General features: G+C 38.2%; 1 protein-coding gene across 1 annotated transcript in view; it reads right to left on the bottom strand.

Moving 5' to 3' along the window:
• Positions 1-26,892, bottom strand: part of LOC126176505 (26S proteasome non-ATPase regulatory subunit 2-like) — a 213,722-nt gene that overhangs the window by 168,812 nt on the left and 18,018 nt on the right. The window contains exons 3-6 of the mRNA XM_049923661.1: positions 19,994-20,122; positions 19,638-19,813; positions 11,154-11,381; positions 4,910-5,068 (exon numbers count right to left, since the gene is read on the bottom strand). Of these exons, the coding sequence (XP_049779618.1) occupies positions 4,910-5,068; positions 11,154-11,381; positions 19,638-19,813; positions 19,994-20,122 (692 nt within the window). The remainder of the gene's footprint in view (positions 1-4,909; positions 5,069-11,153; positions 11,382-19,637; positions 19,814-19,993; positions 20,123-26,892) is intronic.

Raw genomic sequence — 26,892 nt, 5'->3', positions numbered from 1 at the left:
TAAGGTTGGTATGGAGAGCACAAATTTGCATCAGTCCAGTAACTCAGCACCTCCCATGACACTCAAAAATTTTACTCGAGGTTTGTCCTGCTGACTACTGAGAATTTATTTGAATGTTTTCTTGTGATCAGAAATTCACACCATAATCTCTATAGTATTATTTTGGTGAAACATTGTCTTTGTTATACTAATAGTTGTAAGGTTCTCTGTTCAAAAGTTACAGTACTATATGCTTATGACTGACTGCAGAGTGGAGTTACTTACTGCACCAGAAAATGGTTGGATTTCATAAATGAGCTGAAGGCTATGAAAGAGTAAATCAGCAGTGTTGTGAGTCATGTTTGTAATGCATTCTGCACATTTTTAAAAGCTGTTTTGATGTTAAAATACAGCCAATTGGCTACACAGCATCAATTTAGCCTCTGTGACCATCCGACCATCCATCACTGTGGTCTGTTTTTAGATACTTCTCAGTTTCTTTTGTGTAACCAGGTTGTCGAATGGTCACAGCAATTCAAACTGTCAACCATTTCCTGCAGTGTATTGTTTATAATGTCAGGAACACATGTTAAGACATGGAAGGAAGAGTGCAGGTCCAGAATAGTGGCCTGATTTGCAGTTAAATACAGAATTGCTCCACATGCATTCTCAACTCATTTACATTACACTATAGCATGTGAGTCACCATATTGATGTGATTTTATTTTATCCCTGCCACTACTGATTTTATCCCTACCACTAGCTTCAATCTGGGGACATGTGCCTATAGTGGTTCATGGAAAGGGCTTTTTGGTCCCTTGAGGAATGTTTCAAATTCTTTATCGTCATTAGAGGTGTACTCTTATAATTTGTTGTACACTACAACAGAAATAGGATGTGTTTGTTTTAGTACTGTCCTTTCAGTGTTGTTACTGATTTTCATTAGACATTTACTATTTTCACATAATGACTCTTTCTTTTGGAAGTAACTACTTTTCTTTTATGTGACTGGAGGTTTTCTTGGTATATTCCAGAGACAAAAATCTTCTCAAGTGATTAGCCAAGTGGTGGTCTCACCTTGCCACAGTGTTTCAATGAATTTCATACTCTTCATCTTCGGGCAAAGTGACCCTTTAACTGAAGGTGAAGGGTACAGAACTCATTGAAATGTTGTGACAAGATGACATCACCACTTGGCTGATCACCCAAGAAGACTTTGTCACTGCTTCTGTTTTCTTTGTCTGCTTGGGGGCAACACATCTTAACTGGAATAAATTTTGAATATTTGAATACTGGTCAATTTACATACAAAAGCTTGTGTATTTGTTCTGATTTGGTTCTACAATTGGTTTTACAATTGCTGGTGCTTGTGACAACATACAAGCAATCATCTTAATGTTAAAAAGAACCATCATAATAAGCAGTTTCCTTGCTGTGGTGAATGACTTTAAGAAAACTCAAGGCTGTATGGCTCTAACCCTGTTCTCCACATGAGAACATAATACACATTGCATAACCTTTATCTCCTGATTATGTTTTTAATCAACAAAGACCAGATATAACATAAGTATCTGGAGCAATCTGCACATATAGGCAGGGTAGAACAATGAGTACCTATGAGTACCTAACTGGTCAGCAGGTGAACTGTTTCTGCCATGAGGAAAAATAAATATATGAAACAGAATATTCTAAATACTTAAGTGTTTCTACTGATAAGAGCTTGAACTGCAAGTTACATGTTACATATATTCTTAAACATATAGGCTCTGCAACATTTGTGTTACGGATAATATCAGATTTTTAAGATTACAATTTCAAAAAGCTGACTTACATTTCAAATTTTCATTTGCTAATGTCTTATGACATCATATTCTAGGGTAACTCATCATTGAGAAAAAAAGTGTTTGTTGTATAGAAGGACCTAATAAGGGTAATATAAAATGTGTCCTCAGGTCTTTCTCAGTATTCAGGCCGTGTCAATTCAAACCAACACAGTTTGAAAACCAAGAACATTTTATACAGGTAATATGTGATGTCCACTCTAGAATCTCTTGTAGACAGCCCTTTTAACAGGTGGGCATACGTACAACAGTCTAACAGTACATTTACTCCCTTATGAAGTTTGTTATCACAGTTTAAAACAACAATAACTTCATAAGTACACTGCCAGAAAAACAAATAGTATACGTGGAAAGACAGCATCGATTTTAATCTGATGATGACACATGATACCTGGGGGTACTAGATGTACTGTTCATGTTTTCAACATCATCTGCCAACAGGTGACATACTGGCACAGTCACTGTAGTGCCATATGTGCCTACCCTTCAATAGGGAATGCTCACTGACAGAAGGCTCAGTGTGGTGCAAACATGTGAAGCAAGCAGGCAACTGTGCCACAGAAATGTACTTGTGTTTCCTACAACCAAATGAGTGAGTTTGAAAGCGGTCAAATTGTGGCTTTCTGAGCGGTGGAAGGGTTCTTTTGGAGAATTGCCACACAAGGTGTATGTGCTGTTCAGTCATGCAACAATGCTGTATCAGTGGTCATGTGAACATTCTCACATCCTTAGATGAGGTTCTGATGGCCAAGCAGTACAGATGCTCACCTAGATTGTTGTACAGTAAAGGCAGCAGTGGCAGATTGTACAGCAACCACAGCACAGATAAGAGGTCTTATGTGCCCAGACACGTCAACACAAACTGTTGCAAACCAATTATTAGCAGCTGGTCTATGGACATGCACACCCCTTGTCTGTTTTCAACTCATTCCACAGCATCAACACACATGGCTTGACTGGAGCCATCAAAGGATCACTTGGAAGATGGAATGACATGCTGTGGACTTCACCAATAAAAGCGGATTCTGCCTGCATGCAAGTGATGGTAGTTTGTGCACATGACATAGACTTCGTAACTGCTGTCTCTTAGAGTGCATTTGTCCAAGACACACTGACCTGACCCCAGGTCTTATGGTCTGTGGTGTGGTAAGCTACAACTCTCATTCACCTCTGCTGTTTCTGGAGGGGATGCTAACATCCACTCAGCACACAGAATGTTGTTAGACCAACTGTTTTCCCATTCTTACAAAAGGAAGGTGATGTGTTGTTCCAACAGGGTAATACTATTGCTTGTGGATCTCAATGTACTCTGCAAGATGCACAGCAGCTTCCCCAGCCAGCACATTCTCCAGACTTGTCTCCAACTGAACACATGTGGGATATGATGGAATGAGAAGTGACTTGAGTGACTCATCAACCAACAACTCTTACAGAACTATGTGAATAGGTCAAGTAGGCATGGACTAACACATCTCAGGACAGTATTCACCATCTTGACAACTGGCTGGATGCCAGAGTCAGTGCCTGCATTGTTGCCCGTGGAGGCTACACCACATATTAATGTGGGTGTTTCAGCATGGGTTGATATGTGGTACCTCAGAACTGCTAGTGCTACTGATCTGTAACTGTAATCATTTCAAGAACTCCGCATGCACTATTGCAACAATACATCTTGAGTGAATTGGAAAACTCTACGAGATCGTACTATTTTTTTTTCCTGGCAGTGTGTAATACTAGAAGGAGGACCGATTTACACAAACGATCACTCACTGTTAGTATGGCACAGAAATGAGTGAGGAATTCAGTCATAAAAATCTTTGACCATCTGCCCATGGACGTAAAGCACTTAAAAGATAATAAAATTAGCTTCAAACACAAAACACTGAAATCGCATCCACTTGAAAATTTCTTCTACTCAAGAATTTTTAATTTAGTAGTAGTACTACTGTGTGTGTGTGTGTGTGTGTGTGTGTGTGTGTGTGTGTGTGTGTTCCAGAGACGGAGAGAGAGACACTTAACAGAAATAAATATAGAATAAATAAATAAACTATAAGAAATCATATAAATGGTTAGCTTGTTGTAGTATTTTCTGCTGAGAAGATATACCATAATTGTACAGCTAACTTGTTCCACATCATAGCATAAGGTCACAATTAACTGGTAGACTGGTCATTTGCACTTGAAACAGCACATATAATGTCAAACTATTATTTGGATTAAATGAGTTAGAATGTAATCTGGAAACAGTAATACCTTTGAGGTAAAGTTGATAGTATTTCAAAATAGTCTATTTCTCTGTTTATGGTACTTCTGATCTTAGTCATGGCATTATCTTTCTATTCCTTTACTAACTGTTTGATGTCAAGGAACATAATACCCTTGCAGCTGGCAATTACTCTGCTATAATTTAATGTAATTCCAGGTAAATTACCCTAATAAAAAGGATGCAACTTTTAAACCTTGATTGGACCACAAGTCATATCAGCTCTTCTATAAATTATTCCAATTCATAAATAATGTATGCATGCCATTTTCTGAAATCTGTATATCTTTAAAGACTTAAATTTCATGTACCATGCACCCAGTACCAGGAAGTGTTAGCCTATCTTCAGTTTCACTAGCCTGTCAATCATATTTGGCATAGCTGATTGTCTCATGTGGCCTCAGTTGCAATCAGGAAGTCACCTGTCAACCTCACCAGTGTAAAAATTAGTATTTACGAGTAATGACTTTGTTTTCTATGTGATTTTCACTTCTGTGTCAGTCAAAGATGCACCCACCATAGTACACAAGCACACCAACCCTATTTTGGTGTCAACAGTGCAAGCATTTGAAATAACTCAGGCCACTACTCAGCTGCTATATGCCCCCATGAAAATAAAATGAGTATGAGCCCTACATCATCTCTACTTAGTTCTTTCAATAATGCTGACCACTTACACTTTGTCACTTGTAGTTGCTGGTTATCAAGTCACAGTAGCTTCTCAATCAATGAAAATATGTTAATGACATTATCATCACTGCACAAAAGGCTTTTGTGGGCTAAATTTCTTAAACAATTAATACTTAATTATTAACAAAGTACTTACAGATCTGTACATGCATTAAAAATTGCACCAACTTTCTCCATGTCACCTATCTGCAATGCTAAGCAGAGTGCACGGCCATGTTCTTGAAACTTCATATATGTGTTCATTACAGTATTTAGTATTGCAGAACGTTCAGCTTCATCAACATATAAAGCACAACTGAAAACGTTTAAAACAGACTTCAAATTTCTACCCGTAATTGAAGAATTCACACAAATCACTTATTATGGCAAGAAAACATAACTAAAATATACACAAAAAACAACAGATTTTAGCAATCATGGTGAAGTGTTGCAGTTTCTGCACACTAGTGTAATGTTGTGTCATTCCCTATGTAAAATAAATTTTTGTCAACTTAAAGTCTTAGATGTTTCGGCAGTCATATTTCTTATGAATGATTTGCATTCCATTTGCTATTTGCTTCTGTTGCATCCTCACCTCCATTAACTATATAAATATATACTCAAGTAATAGCCCCTAACACTCAATGGATGGATTGGGTAACACAAATCGCAAAGAACATCTAACTAAACAAGTTATTTTATTCACTGAAAACCAGCACTTCTAATTTCAACTACGAACAATCCAATGAACATTATCAAATCAAAACTTTCAAAGACAAAACATTAACAGACACAGTTTGTATATTGTAAAGCTATGGTAGTTTCAACAGAACTATAGATGTTTCTAAAGAAGTTAGGCAATGATCAAACAATGGAAACTCCAGGTAGGAATATCAACAATGTAGGAAAAGGCAGATTGCTAGATTGCTACTTACAATAAAGAAGATAAGTCATGCTGCATACAGGCATGATTAAAAGAAACTCTTTTAATTAAACCTGTCTGGAACTTGACGTGTCTTCTTACATGAGTGTGAACCACCAGCCTTTGGCAAAGTTAATAACAAATTTTGAGCAAAAGAAGTGGAAATCTTAAGGAATGTGAAAATATATTCTCTCTTATACCACATCCCAAATAATGAGACAAGAAAAGAATGAGAAATCATTGCTAAAGTATACATGGGCAAATAATTCACATTGGCTATTGACGGGACAGTAAATAGCCACACAACTTATTGTACAATATTGTTTTCAAACTTGCAGCTATGGCATGCAAACAACAGCTATGAATTACACAGCAGCTATGAATCCCACTTTTTTTAATGGGTTCAGAATTGTTCAATGAATGAAGGAAGGAAAGGAGATTTTGGTAATTGGGAGAAAAAACACATGGCCCCTAGAAGGTTCAATTTTATGTGCACTCTACTACATTATGTATTTAAAAGAAATTCCACTAAGCAGACATCAAACATCAGAAGAAATTCTCAATAATGCATTTTAGGCAAGAATGCAACTTTTTCTCTTCATGTAATTACTAGTCTCAGAAACAAACAAATCAACTTTTTTACATATTTGGTATATTACTTCCCATTAATGCTTTATGGCCCAATATTTTGGGTTATTTCATAACTTATATCGAAATTAGTTACCACACAAGCATTATCTGTGAGTATAATTTGTGTTGTTCATAATTTTTATCATTTTTTCACACCTCTTCAAGGGATCAGCATTCCAACTGTACCCTCAGAATATTTACAATTGCTAATGAAATTTATGAGAAGCCATTCTCATCACAACCTTGGGAGAGAACCTAATGCTCACAGCTTCAACATAAGAAAAGGCTCCCCACAATGTGTAGTTAAGACATCATAAGAAGTACTTTATGCAAGCTTCGTTTTAGATTCCCCAGGTGATATTTTTGTCAAATACAAGATTCAAAAATCTCATTTTCAGAACAGTGTTCTTCATATCACTGTTACTGGATTGGATGTGTGCCATAAATGGAGAAAATTGACATATACTGAAATGAAGTTGTCTGCCAGTTCCAAAGCAGATTTCTTGGGCCATCACATCCAGTCCTAGTACTGCTGATCCCTCCAAAAAATGACTTAGGAGTACACCACTTGTCACTCAGTGTTATCCTGGTCTTGAATGTATTAATCAGCTACTTTGACAAGGCTATAACTTCCTAAAATCATGCACTGAAATGAAGTCCATTCTGTTTGACATTTTGTCCACCACACCTAGAATAGGTCTCCGCCGTACTTCCAGTTTCTCCAATATCCTTGTCTGAACGTATGCTCCTTCTGTACCTATCTCCCTAATTGATGGCTCCTATACTTGTGACCATCCCCACTGTACGACTTGACCTATGCATCCCCTACCATCATGTACACCAACCTTGTAACTGACAAAACATACTAGCACAGGGAGAGCCACATGTGAACGACACATCATATAACAGCTGTTATGTAAACACTGATTGGCCTTTTACATCAGTATGACTACCACCAAGCTGTCAGTTCAGATGAATGGACACAGGCATGGTAAAACACAATATCCTGTTGCTGAACATGTTCTACAACATGTCACTCATGACCTTTGTATCTGTTTCACCGCACATACCATCTTGGCTTATCCCACAGATACCATTTTCTGAGAACTTGCTGGTGGGTGGGAACTGGTGCTACAAGACATCTCTGTTTCTGCCACCCACCTGGCCTTAATTTACATTAATTTCTTCAGTCTCAAGATTTCTTCACAGTATCCATTCCTTTCTTCACTCCCTTTTCATTTTCTATATCTTTCATATTCTGACCTGTTTATTTTTTAACCCCCCCCCCCCCCCCCAATTACATGCAATGCACTTAGCTTTCCACTCTTATTAACCAGTGCACTATCTTTTGGCAGTTATCTATGTCTTGTGTATGTTCCACCTTTAAACTCTCAGGTTTTCAAATCTCATCCAGTGCAGACCCCACCAACCAGTCTTTCCTTTTTATCCCACCTGGTAAGACTTCCCTAAGTTCTGGGCAACTTTTCTGAACTCTACTCCTTTTTCCCAAGCGATGCCAGTCCTTTACCTTCACCCCTCTTCCTTCCTCTTCAACACTCCTACAGAAGAAGGAGCCACTGGCTCCGATTGCTTGCAAACTTATATGTGTGCTTCTGCTGCCACTGCTTGGTGAGTAAATTTTTATCTATACAGTTACAGTACATTTTCAAAAATTGATTGTTTCTGTTGATAAATTGATGAGTTCAAGATCTTACACCATAATTTCTTCTAGCTCTTCTTCATAGAGATGGCTATAAGGTGCTATATGGTGTTGGTAATACAACATAGTTAGCAGGCAAGAAAGTTTAGTTTTAATAAATTTATTCACTGAAGAAAGAACGATATATTAGACATACTTTACAATGACAACATACATACTACTTTACAACAAAACACACACACACACACACACACACACACACACACACACACACACACACACACACACTCTCTCTCTCTCTATACTCTGAACAGTTTGAAGGCTCTCCATTACCATAGGTGAATGCATTGTACACTAATCTTAATGAGCAAAATATAGAACTGCTGTTCTTTCCCTCTGCCTCAATTCTACATAACATCAGTCAACAATTTTACACATTCTCAGTCCTTGTGACAATTTTTCAAATCTTTGTTTGCACAATGATTTTGAAAAAAGTAAGCTAAACGATTTTCTGAACAAATGTACTACACGTCTATTTTCCTTTTCAATCATGAACCTCTAAAAACACATGTTTAGTACCTATGTGTTTTACCTTTTATATTCTCACTTACAAAGACAAGAAAGTCAAGACACTCTCTCCATAAATCGTAAGTTTTTCGTTTTGAAAATTTTTTAGGTAATGGAATACCTAAAATCACAAATATTCTACAATCTAAGTTGCAAGTGATAGAAATTCAACATCTGTAGAAGACACCATTTAGTATTTTGGTTTAATTTCCCCAACTTACAGTGATATCAAACAGGTTGATAGCATGACGTGATGTTGATTATCTGTCTGACTCATTGACTCAATCAGCATCAACATAAGCTACTACAGTTTCATTGTTTTCCTCATTTTTATAACACATCCTACAATCTAGTGTGACTTTTATGAAATGCAATATTTTACTTCAATGTGATTTCTTTCAATCACTTTGATAACAACTAGAATAAGTAACAGTATAGTGAGAATCAGGTTGTGTTGTTTGAGTTACATAGAGCAAACATCCTAATAACTCCCTGTAAGATACTTTCTTACTTTAAATTCCAAGATCTTGCGGCCTGCTTTAGATCATAAATTACTTTGTTTAGCTTACCTACAGTACCTCATTTTACTTAAATCCTACTGGTATCTTTACACAAATTTCTTCGTCTTAATTTTTGTGAGACAAGTATCTTTTACATCCATTTGATTTGCAATCAATTTCTTCACTTAAATTTTTCTGAGACAAGTATCTTTTACATCCATTTGATTTGCAATCAATTTTTCATGATTCATAACAGCAAGTAATGATATCAGAGTTGTCAACCTTGCTACAGGAGCATATATGTTTCATCATAGTCAAAAACTTTTCTTTGAGTACAACCACTGCTAACATCATCAAATTTAACTTTACAAATCCACTTTGTATTGATAGCCTTTCTGTTATTAGGTAATTCAGGTAATGTCCTATTTCCATTTATTACTCACATCTCTTCTGCTACAATGTGAAACCATTCTCTTTTATTCAATCTGCTGTAGATCTCATTGAAACTCTCCGGAACATGCTCGACTTTCGTTTCTGCTAATACAGCATAATCTTCCATCCACGATGGATATTTTCTTTCTCTTACACTTTGTGGATTTTAGAATATTTCATGTCTTCAGCTGCATTATCATTTGAGAGTAATTTTCTTAGTCATTGGCATTTTCTTCACCAATGATAACCTCATCATTTGTGTCTTTTTTGCAAGAGAACCAATTGTCATCGCTAAAATCAAAACGATTGTTATCAATCTTGACATCTCTTCCAAGAGGGATGCAACCTCTTCCAGACAACTTAGCTGACATCCATTAACACAATATGAACACTAAGTACTTCTTTCTTTTGCAATCAAATTTTTCAGTGATTACTTCTCCATGAAGTTATGAATATGTCAAGAAAGTGTCTGCAACTTTGGGAATTCACAATATGACAGAATAGCAGGAACTGTTATTTTCAATGTATATATTGGTTTTCTATTTATCAAGTGAACACAATGCATACTGTGTCTGTCCAAAAACATTTTTTAAGTCCACTGTCAACAACATGCAGTGAGCCTTGTTTGTTATGTTCCTATTCATGTACTCACTCACTTCATTTTGTTGTGATTATCTCACTGCCAATTGATTTGGGATTCCCTTATCTCTAAAACAGTTTTTAATTTTGTTTGACAAATATTCATGTCCATTATCATAGCAGAACCTATTAATCCTCAAACTAAAATGAGCAGTAGCTGCAATTCCATTCTGTTTAACACATTCCAGTACTTTGAATTTATTTTCCATCATATATACAGCTGTGAAATGGGCACAGTCATACAGAAATGTAATGTTGTATCTCTTTTTGTTGTAAGACATAGGAGTAATAGAACCCATGACTTCACTGTATACTACCTCCAGTTGACATATTGCTCATTCTCTTGTGACGTGGAAGTCTTGTTTGCTTGCTTTAAATGCAGATGATGCACAATTCTGGTGTCTTCATACCTCAAACGTTAATTCCTTCCACATATTTAGGGGGCACATTTAGGTCAGTAGTTAAAATGTCCTAAGCTCTGATAACAGATTTTCAGTGTTTCAGTTAGAAATGTCATGCAGGAGTTTCTGGTAAATTTCAGAGAATACAGTTTTGCCTTCTTTTCTTTGCAATGGCAACAAAATCCTTTTCCATTTTCAAACAAAACCTTGAAACCACCTGTCTGCAGTCTGTGTCCTAACAGTAAGTTGTAAGATAGTCCAGAAACAAACAAAATATTTTTTATTTAAAAATTGGCACTGCCTTTCCACTGAAATAGCTGACAACATTTCAGTTTTAAAAATAAAAGTTGTACAAATGACTATCAGAATACTATTTTCATTTTTAAAGAGTTTTGAAAGTGTAATACTGAATTAGATTTTTGAAATTCACTGACTTCCCTACCATATTAGTATGTACATGTGATAAAGACTGCGTCATTGCAAATGTTCAGTTCTCAATAAAATAACTAGATATAGTGGAGAGATTTGCTGTTAGTAATTTATCAGTTTTTATCATCACTTAAAATGCATCCTGGCTACAATAAGATAAAAAACAAAACATTTTTTGCTAGTAAAATGTCTGTTCTGCAATAAATATGTATCAGTCTTACCTTGCAAGGTAACGACAAATGCGTGAGTGATTTGCTGCATCAACATAGGGTTCAAGGACATCAAGGCAACCAATCTCCATTAAAAGATCACAGGCTTGTATTTCTGCATTATGTTTTGTATCAAACTCTACTATTGCTTTGACAAGCTTGAGTAATTGCTCTCTAGTACTGTCATTATTGTACAAAGGGGTCTCCAACCATTCTTCAGCTATTTCTGTCTCCAATTGCCTGCATTATAACATGCAGACATGAAATTACATAAGTAAATTTCAAAAATTAATTATTATATAGACAAAACTAATAACCTTTGTAGAAATTGAGCACCCTACTACACAAAACAAAATGCAATACCGGTAACTGAAGAAAAGTGCCTCAGGCCTTCTGTAAGGAATAAGAAAGTATGAAAACAGAACTTACACTAAAAGTTTAACTCACTATTTTCAGAAAATAAGATTAGTTGTAGCAACTCAACCATATGCTTATGTGAGCTTTCTTCCAAATCTATTTAAATAAAGTTTAACTAAATTCCATTCTTTACTGATACGCCATTAATAATTATAATAGCGGATGAAGTGTTGTTGTGGTCTTCAGTCCTGAGACTGGTTTGATGCAGCTCTCCATGCTACTCTATCCTGTGCAAAGTGCTTCATCTCCCAGTACGTACTGCAGCCTACATCCTTCTGAATTTGCTTAGTGTATTCATCTCTTGGTCTCCCTTTATGATTTTTACCCTCCATGCTACCCCCCAATGCTAAATTTGTTGATTCCTTGATGCCTCAGAACATGTCCTACCAACCGGTCCCTTCTTCTTGTCAAGTTGTACCACAAACTCCTCTTCTCCCCAATTCTATTCAGTACCTCCTCATTAGTTATGTGAGCTACCCATCTAATCTTCAGCATTCTTCTGTAGCACCACATTTCAAAAGCTTCTATTCTCTTCTTGTCCAAACTATTTATCGTCCATGTTTCACTTCCATCCATGGCTACACTCCATACAAATACTTTCAGAAACGACTTCCTGACACTTAAATCTATAGTATGCAGTATCCAAAAGTAACTATCCCTCCTTTCCAAATAATGTAAACATATTTCTGACACTTCTTTTTGAAAAATTTTGTTTGGTTTACTAAATGCAAATCAGGTGATTTTTATTCTTTTATTTTCTTGTTTTCCTGTTCACCTAGTTACTGCTTGTAATTGCCCTAAATACAAAATCCAAAAATGTTTTCTATGACTTCATTGTTAATTTCCATTATTTACATTTCCATGTGATGGTTATGCATTATTTTTGACAATGATTGTTCAGATATATTTCACTAACACATATTTGTTTTCCCAGTTTAAATTTTGTCTAGGACTGCTGAGAACTGGTGATATAAAATTTCTTTACCTGACTTCCCATTCAACTAGTCTGCCACTGGCAGCTGCATGGGCCAGTGGACAGAGGCTGCCTATTGTGGGTCACAAGACTAGAGGCCATGGCACGATATTCACCATGCCACCTACCAGAGCCCTCCTCTCTCAATAAAGACAGCACAGCTGGTGCTCCTCCTCAGACTATGTTCTACTGCTTAATGCGCTGTTTCAATGTCTGTCATTTACTTGAATGTAGTTAAATAAGCTTCAGTTCTTCGCAACCACATTATTGGTTGTTAAGATGCAATTGGCAATGAGTTGCTGATAACCTTGGTGTTGAGGACATGTAAACCCCATCAACAAATGTGGTGTTCACTTACATAGGCTCAGTCTATTTGGTTGTTCCATAAGTTCTCTTGTACATGGAGGCAGTGCTCAAATCTCTCCTCGAGCAGCAGCAGTCTGTTACAGTGGCTATCACAAATTTGTGGGCCATCTTGACTAATCAGGCTTCTATGCCATTACCTTACCTAACACCTTTTCCCCTTACTACGATGCAGCCGAAAACTGAAAGGCTTTGAGAAGTGGCTTCAGCAACATTTCCTTGCTTTTGGTGTCAGTGATACAAACTTGTGTACAGCTTTGTTTCTTTCTTGGATTTCCCCTCAAATTTACCACTTGATGTACCAGTTAGCCAAGCTCCATGAACCAGCGTTACTTTTGTTTGACAAAATGTGTCAGTTGTCCAATTATCAAGATACTCACACAGAAGTCACAGCAGCACGTGTTGAGTTCTTTCATTGTCATAAAGAGCCCAAACAGCCCTACAAGGCTTCAGTGGACAACCTCTACGGCTTCAGCCACAAATGTCAGTTTGTTACTGATTCCCATTATGATTCCTATGCTGATTCAGTGGTCTGTGACACCATCATTTGATTGGCTCCTGACTAGGAGGTGTGTCAATACACACTACAGAGTGAGGATCCATCTTTGGCTGAAGTTTTGAAGATTGCTCAATCTTTTGAGGCATCTTGTGCTGGTAGTGATCAGATTGAGGCTTGGTGTGACATGACCACAGTGGCTCCTGTTTCTGGTCATTGAGCATTAGTTAGTTCTTCAGGGGAGGACAACGTGGCAGCTGTACAAATATGACAACCACACTGGACTGGACAGTAATGTGCCAAACAACAGCAACTACAGTAGCAGCAGTGGTCAGCACTCCCATCTTGCCCATACTGTTTCGTGCAACATGACAGGGCTGTGTGTCCTAAGTGTTGGGTGAATTGTAACAACTGTAAGAAAAAAAAGGACAATAGCATCTGTGTGTCGTTCCTTGCCCTCCCCTGCAGATATGGATGAGGAAGCTAATTGTGTGTCTCCAGTGCTTACAAATAATAACAAACTGTTTATGGAAGTGCAATTGATGGATAAAGTGCTCTGACAACACCTGGTCACAGGTGCAGCTGTGACATTGCTGATTCACAAATTTATATGAACTTGGGATCTCCAGCATTGTCTCCATTACCTGATGTTTGGTGAGCTCCAACAAGCAATATATTCCAATTTTGGGGAAATCTATGACTCCTGCTTTGTATAAATCTGTGGTTCATTCCTTGTCTTTTCTGGTGATGCATGGTACTGGTTCCATTGTGGATGCAGTGCACCTTGTTTCAGCCCAGGGCCCTTACCAGGAGTTAGACCATCTCTTTTTTTTATATGGGTTAGGTTGTGCCACTAATTTTATGGCCCAAATTGTGCTGAAACCTATGGTTCATCTACAGTTTTTCCAGGTGTGCCTTATAACAGTGGCCTTGCATGATCAAGTGAAATCAGAATTGTACAGGCAGACATCACTGGGGTCACACAGCCTATTACATCAAGTGAATGGCCAACTCCCTTGTGTTTGTTAAAAAAATGAAGAGGCCAGCTTTGCCTCTGCTGGAACTTTAAAGTTTCTGTTAACACTCAGTCTATCGTTGACACCTACCCTTTGTTCCATCAGGACAAATTATTGGCCAAACTTGATGGAGACCAGTTTTTCTCTAAAACTGATTTATCTGAAGCCTGTTTACAGGTTCTATTGGATGAAGATTCAAAACTCCTCCTTGTAAATAACACATCATTCGGACTGTAACAATATCAGCTTCCATTTAGAGTGACTAGCGCCACACCAATTTTTCAGCACTTTTTGCAATGACTGATGATGTCCATTACAGGATGCATCAACTATCTCAATGACACTGTCATGATGGGGGCATCCACAGAAGAGTATTTATGCGAATTATGCTTCTTGTTCATAGTTTTACACACTGCAGAGTTGAAGTGAAATTTGGCCAAGTCATGCTTCTTTCAGCCATCCCGTGTAATTGGGGTTTGAGGCTTCTTGGGATGGTGTAAAGCCTCTATGTCAACATGTCATCTTTGTTACAGCTCTGCCTCACCCTTACAATGTCAAAGAACTCCAAGCATTTTTAGGGTAAATTTCCTACTATCATAAATTCATCCTGGGTGTGCCCAGGATGGCCCATCCTCTCCGTGAATTGTTCCACAAGGACATTCCTTTTCAGTAGACACTGGCCTCTGAATGTATGTTCATGCTTGTGAAATCTAAATTGCATTCTGCTCCTTGTTTGGCTACCTTCCATCCTGGTCAAACACCTGGTCTTGGCTACAGATATCTCTCAGTATGGCCTTGGGGCCACTCTTACACATTGCTATGATGATGGTTTCAAACATCCAATAATTTAAGCATCCAAAACATACAACTCCACTCAGTAATGCTACTCCCAAGTTGAAAAGGAAGCACTTACTGTCATCTAGAGAAGTTTCATGTATTCTTGTGTGGGTCTAAGTTCCACCTCATTACAGAATACAAGCCCTTGTTCTCATTGTTCAATCCTTATGCTTTATTGCCTGACCAAGCAGCACACTGCCTACAGCATTGGGCCTTGTTTCTATCTCCCTACAACTATGAGGCACATTTTCAGCCTAATGCACAGTATGCCAGTGCTGATGCGATATCTCAATCTCAGATTCCGATGGGGCCAGATGCTACTTTTGGTCAGAATGAGCTCGACTTTTTTTTTTTTTTTTTTTTTTTTTTTTTTTTTTTTTTTTTTTTTTTTTTTTTCCACTTAGATGTTGAAGCACAACATATAGTGGAAGGGTTTCCTATTACAGGCTCCTGGGTTGCAGATGCTATTGCTGCTGATCTGGTTTTGTGCCAAGTTGCTCACATCGTTTGTAATGGTTGGCTGGATGGGCCTCCGGGCAGGGCTTCTGATCCTTTATGTAACTATCTTTCCCTCTGTCTCTGCTTTTAGTGTTTGCTGGCCCTCCCTTATGGTACTCTGCACGTGTCTGTGGCTGCACCACTTCCATACCTATTCACCAGTTCCAGCCCAGAATCTTCTTCCACTGTCACCATCATCACATGCGGCACCCACCACAGAAGCCATGGATGTGTCCTCAATTGCCCCAACCCTCACATCAGAGGAGCATCCCCTCCCCACCGGGGGAGGGATGCTATAACTCCATATGCAACAACTGGATAAGCACTGCGGCACCAGCCCGCCATCACACTACACTTCAAATAGTCTGCCACTGGCAGCTGTGCAGGCCGGCCACCAGACGCTGCCTGCAGTGGACCCACTTCACACAGCCTCTGGTGCAGATGGTATGATGTCCACCATGCTGCCTGCAGAAGTCTTCCTTTATATTAAAGACAGCTCCTACTCAGATTGTGTTCTACTGCTTATTGTAGTGTTTCTATATCTGTCATTTACTTGCATGTGGATGAATAAACTTTTGTTTTTAGTGGCCACACTATTGCTGGGGCTAGCACAAGTTACACTCATACTGCCAACTTACTAATGACATTATCCCAAAGTTGGCCAATAATGAAAATAAATTTATTCAGTCATATTTGAATAAAGTTGTAGAATTTGAATGTAATGGAAGCTGTTGCATTAATGTCTATTTTTTCAGTGTATTAAAATAAGTTGGATCAACACCCTATTTCTCAAAAGTGGTTCAGTACTGTTGAAATTGAGTCAAAAGATTTCTGAAAATCTATGCATCCCATATAAAGTGGTACATTGCACGGTACTCATTGCACCATTCTGTAATTTCATTTATGAGTTGTAAATGGTCCATTCACTGTACTCATTTCTAAAGCCAGCTTGTTCCTTTACTTGTCTAAAAAGCGGTGACAATTTTGGTGAATCTCTCATACGTTAGTGCCAGTGACATTGAGAAGCAGCTGAAATTCCTAAAATTGAACAAGGCCCCAGGGACTGATGGAATTAGCTTACTACTGAACTGTTAAATACGGTAGATCACTCAAACAAAAACTCTACCCAGATATTAGAAGAAGGCATGGGTAACACCTGTCAACCAGTATGGTAGACGAAGTGACTTACAAAACTACCATCCATTATCATTGACACTGGAACATATTCTGAGCTCAAATATGATGAGCTATTTTGAACAGTATGACTTCCTCCATGCAAACCACCATGGATTCGTAGAGCATCGGTCATGTGAATATCCAACTTGCACTTTTCAAAGAATGTTCTCAAAGCCTAGCTCAAGGTAACAGGTAAATGCAGCTGAGTTAATGTGACACCAACAATTATTAATGATAGTACAGTCATGTGGGATACGAAACAAAAATTTTGATTGGATTGAGGATTTCTTGGTAGGGAGGACATAGAATTTTATTATGTATGAGAGTCATCAAAACATATAGAACTAGTTTCCAGCATGCCTGATGAAAGTGTGTTGATATCCTTGCTGTCCATGTTGTGTATTAATAACACAGAAGACAATGTTAATAATAAAACCATATTTTTTGCAGTTATCAATAATGAAGCACTCTCTGAAAGACATGTGGTTTCTTTTGGAGCAGTTTTATCTGCATATACAAGTATCATTTCTGCTGCTTTGATTTGAGATTCAGGTCTGTGTTTTAGGAGAGTATTCATTCCCAACCAAAAGAGCTGGAATAACCACTATTTAAAAAAAAAATTAGTCATGATTCTTTTTATAGAGCCCTTTAAGTACCTTACTGCAACATAAATTTTAGAGAAAATTGTTATTACATCTTCTATATCTTGATAATATTTGCAGCTGATGTTAATTTCAGTATGTAATCTAACAATGGAAAATCCAGGATGGAATGTAACAATACCAGAGAAGGAAAGTTGCTACTCACCATATAGCAGAGATGCTGAGTCGCAAAATAATACAGGAGCATTATTAGGGTTGCCACAAGTTTTCCCACATGAAATGTCATGATATTTTCCTGATTTACAAACAAGTTTTATTATTTTTTCCTGGCAGATTTTGAGATCTCAAGAGTAAGTTACGAAGTAAGTTGACAAACTATCTTTGCAGCTATGTTACACGAAACAATAGTGCAAATGAGGAAATATCTAAAAAAAAATAATAATAATACTGCAAGCAAATGGTGTTTCTTGATGTGAGCACAAATCTTAAGTGATAAATTCAACACCTTTTTTAATGAATTGTTGTTAGATGGGGAAGGCAAGCCAAATGGTATCTGTGTTTCATTAAAACCACTGATGTTATTTTATTTCAATAAAATGAAACAAATGAAACATACTCGGTGACAAAAATATACATTTCCTTGGAGTCACAAGACAGATTTAAAATACCTTCACTGATTTCAGAAATAGCCTCAGAAAAAGTAGGGCTCTTGAAAGAAGTGTATAAGGCAGGGAAGAATTGTGTAAACCAATATTGCAGGTGACTGCCAATAAAATGTTGGTTCTAATATGTTCATTATTGTTAGTTATTGCCCACTGTGTTATATCTACTATTTTACAGCTATGACTTTTCTTTTGAGAAATATATGAGTACATAGCATGCAAACCACCAGTGACTGACACAAATTTCTTCTTCTTATTGTCCATACTTTCTAACACATAAACTACATTTGAAGAGCCAGAATGTACCAGAACAAATAAAATTTCTATAAAATGTCACAATGTACAACGTATGTGCGGTGAGACAGCTGCAATTTCGGAAATCCATGTCCATGGCCTCTGGCCTGCTGAGGAGGATTGCAGTCCTGGGTCCATGGATAAACCATGAAAATCCGCTGCATTACATCACACTCAAACAGACCCGGCATGCGGACAGATCGGTGAGACCAGATCTGACAGGCAGAGCCTGCACATTATTGGGAACCGAATGGCTTCAGATCAGCAAGCCTGATCCATTACAGATACCCGCAGAAATGGTCTGTGGTTTTGGCCTGTTGCGGAAATCCACTCATGTGGCCAGCTATTCACAAGCCTCAGACAGCATGTTGATGAAATGAGACCACGGTGATCAATCTGTGCAGTAGATAACTTGTTCAAATACTCTGAGAATTATTAATAAGGCGGATAGGATGACTGCTGAGCTGCAGACAGGCAAGTAGAAATAAAAAACATCATAATCTCACATCTAAATTTTCAGCCACAGCTTTTGTCAGAAAATGAGAGCACACACACATTAACACAATCACTCAGACACAACTCATGCACACACGACCGCCATCTCTGGCTGCTGTGTCTACAATCTCTAAGAATAATATCCAAATAAACCACTCCTCATGCCTCCCTGGCTCTTTTTGGCAGCTGCTAGGCTAGCAGCAAGAAATGGTGGCAGCACTGACCGCAAGCCGAGGGGCATGATAGGAAGGGGAGAAGCAGTAGGAATTGGGGAATGGGGAAGTGGTGCACATACTCAGCTGCACCCAGCCAGTGATGATGCATGACACCTCAGTAAACAAACCATTTCATCTACTGAGACAAAAATGAGATTTTTACAGTGTTTTTTTTTTTCAAATTTCCCTCATATTCTCTGATTTCCAGAATCTGTGGCAATCCTGATTATTTACAATCTGCAACTACTTACCTGCACCTACTTACTACTAAACAAATGTGAAAAAAATTAAAACTAATTACTTTTTCATTATGAATTATACATGAATAACTGCTTTTCTTCTGATAACAAACAGGGATAATGGGATTACCGACATACATATAAAATTCTGTGGAATAAGTCCGGTTACCTACTTTTATAGTAATATTTAGAATAGAAGTGTACATCTCCCACCTGACATATTCATGTCCCCAATCAGCAATATCTCTCTGCAGACCTTGGAGGCAATATTTGAGGCACTCTCGTTTTCCTTCTAATTCTTTAACATCTGACATAGCCATTGATACAACAGATATTACATCTGCACACAGGCTTCGAGTCTTCCCTTCTTTCATTTTTCTGTGAATTTCCTGTTATAAGAAATGCTATCTAAATAAATTTCAGAGGAAAAATAGAGTACAGCTTTGCAGATATTTATTAGAAATTGTGGCAGAATAGAATGCCATTAATTTGTTGGAAGAAGCAACTTTCATTTGATTACCAGATTACTGCACTTTTCTACAATATATGGCAAAAAAAATTACACAAACCTTGAGTGAAGGATAATGAGAACGCATATGTTTTAAAGGAAAGGGAACACTTGTCATTGAGGTTGTTGCTGAGCGGATAAGATTACGAAGAGTTTCAAGTGCATGTCTATATTGGCTGTAATCATCTTCCTGAAAAGAAAATATATTGTTAGTATCAAAAGGAAAGTTCACTTGAGAAAACTAAAAAAGTATAAAGAGAAGAAAAGTTAACCAAAACTTACCATAAGGAGGTGAAACACCAATACTGCCTACTACACAAATTTAAAAGTGAAAATTTTCCTATTATTCATAACTATTATCTGCTTCCTCAGGGAAGAAGAACAGACTGGAAAGATTAGAATGGAGGAACAGGTCACTCAGATCTTAGACTGTGGGGGATCCACAAGTTGTGAAGAAGAGGGAGGAAAAACAATAAAAGGAAAGTATCAGAGTCAGAGGGAGTAAGAGGTCAAAGACAGTGTAGCCCGATAAGTGATCCACATAAGAAATAGTATGTAACCTTTCAAGATACGGATATAACCTTTTATTCATCAACTAAAATGTACTAAGTCAAAAAGATAAGGATAAGAAGTAAACTTACAGATTACGGCAAAGATAGTAAAAATAAGTTTCAGAGAGATCCTGTGCACTTGTCGATAATCTCACAAGGCATCAGCATAAAATGCATCACTGGGATACAATACTATAGTGCAGACCTTCAAGAATGTCTTTACACTGCAACTTGATCCAAAAACCAAGCCTTGTGTAAGTCAGATGTTGTGGTGCCCATGAAGCTGAGTAGCTGCAGCAAAGGCTATCCACATGCTGTGAGATGGGGCTGATCAGTGTCTAGGGAGTGTGATCTCATGACTCTGGACTTGTCATGGTGTGAAGTATTTGTGAGACATCTGGAATACTTGAGGGAAAGATCCACACCAGTTTCACAAGTTCTTTTAAGGGCATGCCACTATACAGGATGTTTATGCTTGAGAGGGTTGTTGTGGTGTGCCACATTGGATTGTGAAGCATCAGTGTTCAGGCCATGTGGAGTGCAACTTGCATGAGAAGTGACACCAGCACTAGCTGTCACACTGCTGGCCACTGGGGGGGCATCAGCTTCGGTGGCAGGGAGGTGTGTGACATTGGCAACTCAGAGACAGCAGACACGTCAGTAACAATGACGTCTGTACATATACGAGAGTATCAACATATCAACTTCTAGGTATCTCATTTACATATTAAGAAACATGCATCAGTCAAAAAGCAACACAGAGATTGCAACAAAGCCCTCCACAAGAACTTCTGAGCATTCAGAAAGAAGTAATGTGCAGCTGGACAAACGTGAGGACATAGTACTATACACCGATGAGGAATTCCTTGTAACCAGAATGGCTACTGCTGTGAAAATACTAGAGTTGAAATGCAAACTCACTCACTGGACAATATCACAAGCAAAACTGACTGGGCATATAGAACAATTAGAAAAAGACAATGCCATGCTTAGGGAAGAAAACAAAAACAAGACGATCCGTTCATTTGCTAATGTGGCAATCACTGGTCCGCTCATTCAGATGGTCACCACAAAATGAAAGACAGAGACCACACAAGCCAAGCAGGGTAGCATACTATTTACCAAGACCAAGCACAAAAAAGATAAAAAGGAAATACAGACACCTGTGGTAGACGTAACTGACCTGAAGAAAGAAAAGATAAGAATCAAGAAAACAAAGGCAGCAGACAATGAAGACATAACTGAAACAGAAGAAGAAATCAGGGAGCTGAAAGTAGGCCGAAAGTGACAGTGTATGACAGGGGTCGGCAAACTATGGCCCACAGGCTGGATCCGTCCTGTGACAGCTGTTCATCCGGCATGTCGACAATACCTGATTTGCTTGATGACTGTATGGTACATGAGACATTTCTGCCATGTTGCTGATGTTACAGCTGTTAAATCTGACAATGGAGCTTCTGCAGAAGAATTTGTGTATGGTGACCCACTCACAGTCCTTTCTGAATTTTTCAAGCAACAACATGACCACTCATCATGTGAACCTTTGTCCCAGCTTCAGAAAGTCAAGAGTTTCATTTCTAAATTTCATTCGTCACTGCCATCCTGACATATAGACCAAGATATCTTCATACACAAGGATCTGCAGATGTGTTCTCATGTTATGTTGGGAACATACTCTGTCAAACCACCTTTACAAACATTTTACATGAGTGTTACATGTTACAGTGTGTTCCGTGACACGCAACCAGTCACCATCAGTTCCAGGCTTTTTTTTAAGAAACTGATTCAGATTTCTGTGACTTGCCTTATCATAAAGTAGTGAGGTGGCTGAGCTGCAGTAAAGCCCTGTTTTGTTCTTGTAAGCTCTGAAAGGAAACATATTTTTTTCTCACTGAAATGGAGAGCTGATCCACAGCTGTCAGATCTTGCCTGGTTGTCAAAGTAATCATTTTTGCTTGATATCCCCTCCCTCCTGAATGAACTGAATTTGAAATTTCAGGGAAGGGATAACCTCATCTGTGATTCGCAAACTATCTTTAAAGGATTTCAAAGAAAGCTGTCATTGTTTGAAGCACAACTGGAAGGAGAAAACATTTCTCATATTCGTTCCAGTCCTTGGAGAGGTCAACTCTGTTTCCTGAAAAAAGAAAAATATTCGTGAGCTAAAGAGACATTTTTTCAAAATATTATCATATTTTGATAGAACTGAAAGGCACTCTTTTGTTCCAGATCTGTATGACTGTAAACTTGATGCTGTACCAGTTGAACTTCACTGATTCGCAAGCAAATGACTTGTTGAAAGAGAAGTACAGAAAAGGAAACCTTGTTGAATTTTATCACTGCTTATCTGATGTTGAGTTTCTGAAACTAAATAAATCTGTCACTGTTATGGCATTTATGTATATGAGTAAACATTTTCAAAAATGAAGTACGTGAAGTCAGCACACCAAGTGAGACTGACTGATGAACATTTGAAAGCAATTTTCTTGATTGGATGCAGCAAAACCAAACCAAACATGGCTGAAATTTTGAAAACGAAATGCCAGTTTCACAAATCTCACTAACGCTTTTTGCTGCTTATTGTTAGTCTGTGAGATGGGGATATGTGCATACTTGATCTAATGTAACTATCTTTCTGCTAACATCACCTTCTTTGATAAATTTTTTAGTAAGTACTTATGTTGGTTGTGCCATGCCAATCACCCATGATTAACATGGAGTGCTGAACTTAGCTCCTCATCTTTTTTCTCGGGGCTATTGTTCTGACCTGTAAATGCTGTACGGAATGATGGTGCAATCCACACTCATCATTTTCTCAGGTATCTGGCCCACAGTGAAGGAAGTTTTGTGACCTCTGGTGTACAATGTTCCAGCTACTATGCCAGAAAGTAAATTAATTGAATCACTATATTAACAGAACTTGGAGGGAATGACAGATAGGGAGCAATTCTTAGAAGAAACAAAAGCCAGGTTTAAAATATGCCCATGGGTGAAGCTGACAGTAAATTATGTACCGAAGGTAAATCCAAAAGTAAGAGCACAATTGGTTATGCAGAAAAGAATATAAAATGGATTTTAATCAACCATTACAAAGGACTATGCTCCAGTCACCAAACTGCCATGACTAACGGCACATTGCAAAGTACTGTAAGGAAAACAAGTCAAGATGCTCCAACAGCGGAGAGTGTGACCATCTAAAAATGAACTGTAAAAATACCAAGTGAGCTCCAATGTGCACAACATATGTGAAAAGGAAAAAAATCATGCAGCCAATGAGGTAAAGACTGTGATGTGCCAAATGTTCTTGGAGAGGTAAATTCAAAGAACTGAATATGGATTGTGCATTGTGCAATCCACTGGTGACAGTTGAAGAAGATGAAACACTGTCCAGAAAGAAAACTACTAAACCTGAACCCACTGATCAAGCAGATTATAAAATTACCTGTCATCTTTGTAAGAAAAGGAAACCTCCATCGAAAAGAAAGTGAGATGCTGCAAGAGCCAAAATGGCCAAAATATTCTCATCCACTGTGAAGGGCAGAATGAGAAGACACATAGCAACACAAACCAAACGTGACTGACCATATGGATGAGGCAATAATAAGATGGACAATAAAAAGACCAATGGTAAGAATAATGGAGAGAAGGAGTGGAGTTTCTGGAAGTGGCTAAGAAGAAAGGAAAACAAGGAATGGAGATTGTGCCTACCTCTGGATAATGAAGACTTAAAGAAGCATATACTACCAAATTCAGAAAAAGTTCAAATTGCAATAAATGCGAGATGTGACAGCACACAACACTCTGTAGTAATGGAGTGGGATAGCATACAACAGCTAATAGAGGAAGATTACAGAAATATACAAATCATAGAACCTACATATGGCTACAGGAACTACGAAAAGGATACAGACTGTGATGGACATGAGAAGAAAAATGGAAGAAGTTTATGGCCGGACTTGCAGCCTGTCTATGAAATGTATGAAAACGCAGTGAGACTTGCTAAATTAGAGGATAAGCATTTATTAACCATAGCAATAAGCCATCCAGTTAGGTACAGTCATCCAGAAGGCTGTACCAGAAATTTTCCTGTCATGGAGGAAGCTGATCTTATTCAGCTCAGTGTCAACAACTTGCCTACAAATACAAAGGAACTGCAGACTCTACCTGATATTGTCTTTAAGAGGAGGCAGTAGACACTTGATAGCATCTCTGCAGGGAGTTACTGATGATACACGGCCAAACAGACAGGTTAGACTTGCTCCATAGCTATGTGCTCACTAGGTTTCCATGGCATTCACTTACAACCAAATTGCACACCAAATGCGATGGAACAGAGAAAAATGATTAAAATCAGCCCAATAAATGCGATGCACAGTGTCATGGTGATACAAGGCCTTGCGACTATGTGTTCAGGAGCCACATTCCAAAAGCAGGGTATTGACCCAAATGCCAGTTACATTACAGATCATAGAATCAGGTCAACATCCAGTGGCCATGATTGTAGTGCCGGATAAAGACATGACAGTAGCAAAGACACATAAACTCTGTGATGGAAAAGTGGTGACAACAGAAATAATGACTGTCTTACAAAAATTTTACATAACTAATCAATATTTTCTGTACAGTCAAGACATATAATCACACATAGAAGAATTAAAAACAGCAGAAACAATGCATCAACATGACAGACACATTTTTGTAGTGGACACAAACGTGAAATCAACATTGTGGCCTAGCAGAGTGATGGATAAAAGAGGACTCTGCCTTCAGTACACTACACAAGAACTTGACCTTCATGTCATTAATAGGCTACTAAAACCACCTACTTTCCAAAATTGTGCAAGTGTGGCAACAAATATAGATATCACTTTTGCAAACTTGAAAGTCAGTGACCACATTGCCAACTGGAAGTCTGTGACGGACTTACAACAAGTGGTCATGTCTCATTTACTTCACAATTACAAACACAGATAATGACACACTAACATCCAGCCCGAGCAATTATACAATCCACTCAGAGCAGACTGGGAACTTTTAGAGGCAGAATTCAAAATACATCCACTGCAAGGAAGCAGATTTGCTGTTGACACCAAAGCATATGAACTGGTATGAGTACTGCAGATGGCACGAGACAAAGTGATCCCAACATTTGTTAGGAAGTCAAAAGGGTTTATAATTCCCTGGAGTCCTGCCTCATAGTCCTTAAGACCTAGTGCAAGGCAGGTGAAGATATATATCATAAGGGGAAACAGAATGACAAAGTAGGCTGATTTTCTATTGAACAGTCAAACAATAATATAAAACACGCTACACCAAACATGAATACAAAAATGGGAGGCATACATTAAGGACCAAATCGCACCAGATGTTTCGGGTTTTCCACAAAAACTGACAACAAATAAGGCTCGATCACCCCCTGTATTATCAACCTTGAGAAGATCCAATGGCACAATGACAACAGAGAGGGAAACATCAGAGCAGCGCATACTCACAACTTGATTGTTGGATGATACAACAATGGAAGACACGGAGTTCCATCAGCAACTTTGCTCTGAATTGATAGAGCAGCATGTGAATAACAGTGTTATGAATTCATTTGCCCAGGAGGAAGTGAGGCTGGTAATAATAAAGTTAAAAAAGAAGAAAGCGCTTGGACCTGATAGAATAGTGGCAGAAGTGTTGCATCAGCTACTGGATCAAAACCTAATAAAATACAAGCAGAAGTTTTGCATCAGATAGTGGATCAAATTGAGCCTTAGATAACAGTGTTATTAAACAAATCTTTTGTGGGGTTGAGTGCCCAGAATCTGGAAAACCTCAAATACCATTACACTAAAGAAGGGGAAGACAAAGACTCAAGAGAACCAAGATCTTACAGGCCGACTTTCTTGGTAAATGTTGTGGCCAAAGTAGAGGAAATGAAAGCTTTTGTGCCATTGCCTGAGGGACTACAGACAATAAGAAAGCATGAGCGCCCCACAATATGGTTTCAGGAAAGGAAAATCCACTGAGGGTGCAATGAATCATGCAACGGATATTGTGAACACCTCAGCTGACAAGTATGCTATAGGCATGACTGACATCGCTAAGTCATTTGGCCAGCAAGTCCATCAATGTTGTCACGTCAATTGTTGCAGGCAACTTGAGTATTGTGTAGACCCTGTTGGCAACCTGCAATTTGCGAAGTTATTTATCATTGTATACTGCCAACACTGTTCATACTTGTGCCACTAGTTGTTGCTGCCGAATGTGTAGGAACAAATTGTCGGACACTGTGGAGCTGTCTAGTAAATTACACAGATGCCACCGGACCTTTCATGGTGACATGTTTCTCCTGATGTACCATTTGTCTGAACCAGAGGTTGATGGATATTGTAAAGAGAGAAATAAATTTGTCTTCTAGTCTTCT

This window comes from Schistocerca cancellata, chromosome 3 (genome assembly GCF_023864275.1).
Source record: "Schistocerca cancellata isolate TAMUIC-IGC-003103 chromosome 3, iqSchCanc2.1, whole genome shotgun sequence".
NCBI classification, from domain to species: Eukaryota; Metazoa; Arthropoda; class Insecta; order Orthoptera; family Acrididae; genus Schistocerca; species Schistocerca cancellata.
Note: the sequence above shows the minus strand (reverse complement) of the source record. Positions and strands in the feature narration are given on the sequence as shown.